This window comes from Nansenia antarctica (genome assembly GCF_963989245.1).
Source record: "Nansenia antarctica genome assembly, chromosome: 7".
NCBI classification, from domain to species: domain Eukaryota; kingdom Metazoa; phylum Chordata; class Actinopteri; order Argentiniformes; family Microstomatidae; genus Nansenia; species Nansenia antarctica.
The window spans coordinates 66,294,646-66,297,145 of NC_137677.1; the positions used below are offsets into that span (position 1 = coordinate 66,294,646).

A 2,500-nucleotide genomic window follows, 5' to 3' on the forward strand; every position below is an offset into this window, starting at 1 on the left:
TGCATTAAGGCATAGGAAGCTCTGTTCTGAAAAGACGATGGCCAACTGTCCGTTTACCACACCTCTGACTGGAGAGGAGATGGACTGATGTGAAACACATATAAATATACAAGTCCGGACACAGCCTCTTAACCTCCTCCTCTCCTCCTCTCCTCCTCCGCTCCTCCTCTCCTCCTCCTCTCCTTTCTACCAGGCAACAGCAGCTTAACAACAGGAAGTGAGGTAGGTATATATATATTTATAACACGACATGACGGGGACAGTGAGAAGGACACCTCTACAGAAAGACCCACGGGTGACATCTTGATGTGTTGATGTGTGTGTGTGTGTGTGTGTGTGTGTGTGTGTGTGTGTGTGGGGGGGGGGGGGGGGGGCATCATAAAGCAGGGTGTTAGAACATCCCACCCACATCACCGCGGTGACCTGTAGGTTATTAACGGGTTATAATTTTAATTAATTAATTTTGCCATTTAGCAGACGCTTTTATCCAAAGCGACTTACAATTACGAATTACAGGGACATTCCCCCTGGAGTAACTGAGGGCTAAGTGCCTTACTCAAGGGCACACTAGTAGTGGTGTGGTTTCAGGCAGGATTTGAACTCACAACCTTCCGATCCCAAGTCCAACTCACTATCCACTAGACCACCACTACCCATTATATATATATATATTATATATAGGTTATATATGGGTTATAGGGTCAGTTTCACAGACAAGGCTTAAGACTAATCCTGGACTAAAAAGCATCTTCAATGGAGATTTTACATTGAAAGTGTGATTTAGTCCAGGACTAGGCTTAAGCCTTGTCTGTGAAACCGGCCCATAGAGTGGTAATAAACACAGATCACACCACTGGACCGTCTGGGATTTAGGCCCATGTTAACACACACGCACGCACACACACTAGGGCTGCCACAAACGATTATTTTCATAGTCGACTAGTCACCGATTATTTTAACGGTTAGTCGACTAATCGGATCGTAAATTACAGCTTATCGCACAATTACTCAATCGCTCTTATTTAGCTATCATCTTCTAAATCAAGTTGTTAGTTGTTGTTGTAGGCATGTGCTAACTAAAAATAAAGACAATTAAAATGATTGTTCACTCAAAAATAGATATTTTAATGAACTTTGCAGATTTATTTCTGGCATCACATGCATGTAATGTAATGTAAAGAGTAGTAGAGGGTGCAAACTGCTGAGTAAAATGAGGTAGGCTAGGCACTAGGCAACCAAAAGAATACAAAAACAAAAATAAATACTTGTACAGAGTACAAAAGTTTTGCTTTGCTTCACTCATCTCATAGTAGAACGCGCCTTCTTAGCACTGTAACGTTAAGACAACATTTTTAGCTATTTTTAAGTATCGCTTTGATGACAACGTAAAATAATGTAAGAAGGCTTTTAACGTAACGATATCGTTAGCCAATAACAAGCTAACTAGCTTACCGAGACGAGCCATCGTCTTCCTCGTCATCTGCCACAACGTGCTTCCTTTTTAGATGCTCGCGCATCATAGACGTGCTGCCATAATAAGCGAGTTCAGCTTTGCAAATTTTACATTTTACATTCTTTTTTTCAACGTTGTGGTTGAAATGCTCCCACACTTTAGAGGTACGAGGACAGGAAGACATTTCTCTGTTTGTTTTTCCGGGGAAGTCATGTGTGCCCCGGATGACCGACACTGCGCATGTACATCAAAGACACTGGGAGACGCTAGCCAGTGGCAGCTTCAGGGAAGAAAAACGAATGCTTATCGAATGAAATGAATGGTCTTTATTGTCATTGATATAGTACAGGTACCAAACAACGAAATTTGGGAGGGGGGGCTCCCCTGGTGCTAGGCAAAAAAAAAAAAACAACGCTTATTTCAGCTCCAAAAAAACATGCGACTACGGCGATTAACAAATATGTCAGCGACGATTTTGGTAGTCGACGTCGTCGTGACTAGTCGACTAATCGTGGCAGCCTTAACACACACACACACACACACACACACACACACATACACACACACACACACACACACACACACCTCTATACCTAGTTACTAACGCACCGCCACAGTGAAAGGGTTACTGTACAGCTGTGATGTAATGTGTGTACTGTGTTTCCACCCCGTTAAGACAACAACTTTGTTATCATCTTAGGGAAATGTCTTCTTGTGTTGCCAGGCCGACATGTGTGAGCAGATATCCAAACGCATCTTTACCGACATTTACATTTCTCACAAGTAGTCTTACCCAGTAGCCTAGCATAGTAGCCTAGCATAGTAGCCTAGCATCAAGAGGGCACAACAGCGGCTCTTCTTCCTGAGAGTCCTCAGGAAGGACCACAACAAGCAGGAGATACTGGTGGCCTTCTACCGCTGCGCAGTGGAGAGCATCCTCACCTACGGCATCTGCAACTGGTTCTCCAGCTGCACAACCGCAGAGAGAAATGCGCTACAGAGAGTCGTGAGATCGGCCCAGAAGATCACCAGCGCCCCCCTCCCCTC

General features: G+C 44.0%; 1 protein-coding gene across 1 annotated transcript in view; it reads right to left on the minus strand.

The window, feature by feature from the left end:
* LOC308162925 (mitogen-activated protein kinase kinase kinase kinase 4-like) overlaps positions 1-2,500 on the minus strand; it is a gene marked incomplete at its 5' end in the record, with an annotated part of 51,576 nt that overhangs the window by 46,493 nt on the left and 2,583 nt on the right. Inside the window, one exon of the mRNA XM_080537066.1 lies at positions 63-84. Within this exon, the coding sequence (XP_080393192.1) occupies positions 63-84 (22 nt within the window). The remainder of the gene's footprint in view (positions 1-62; positions 85-2,500) is intronic.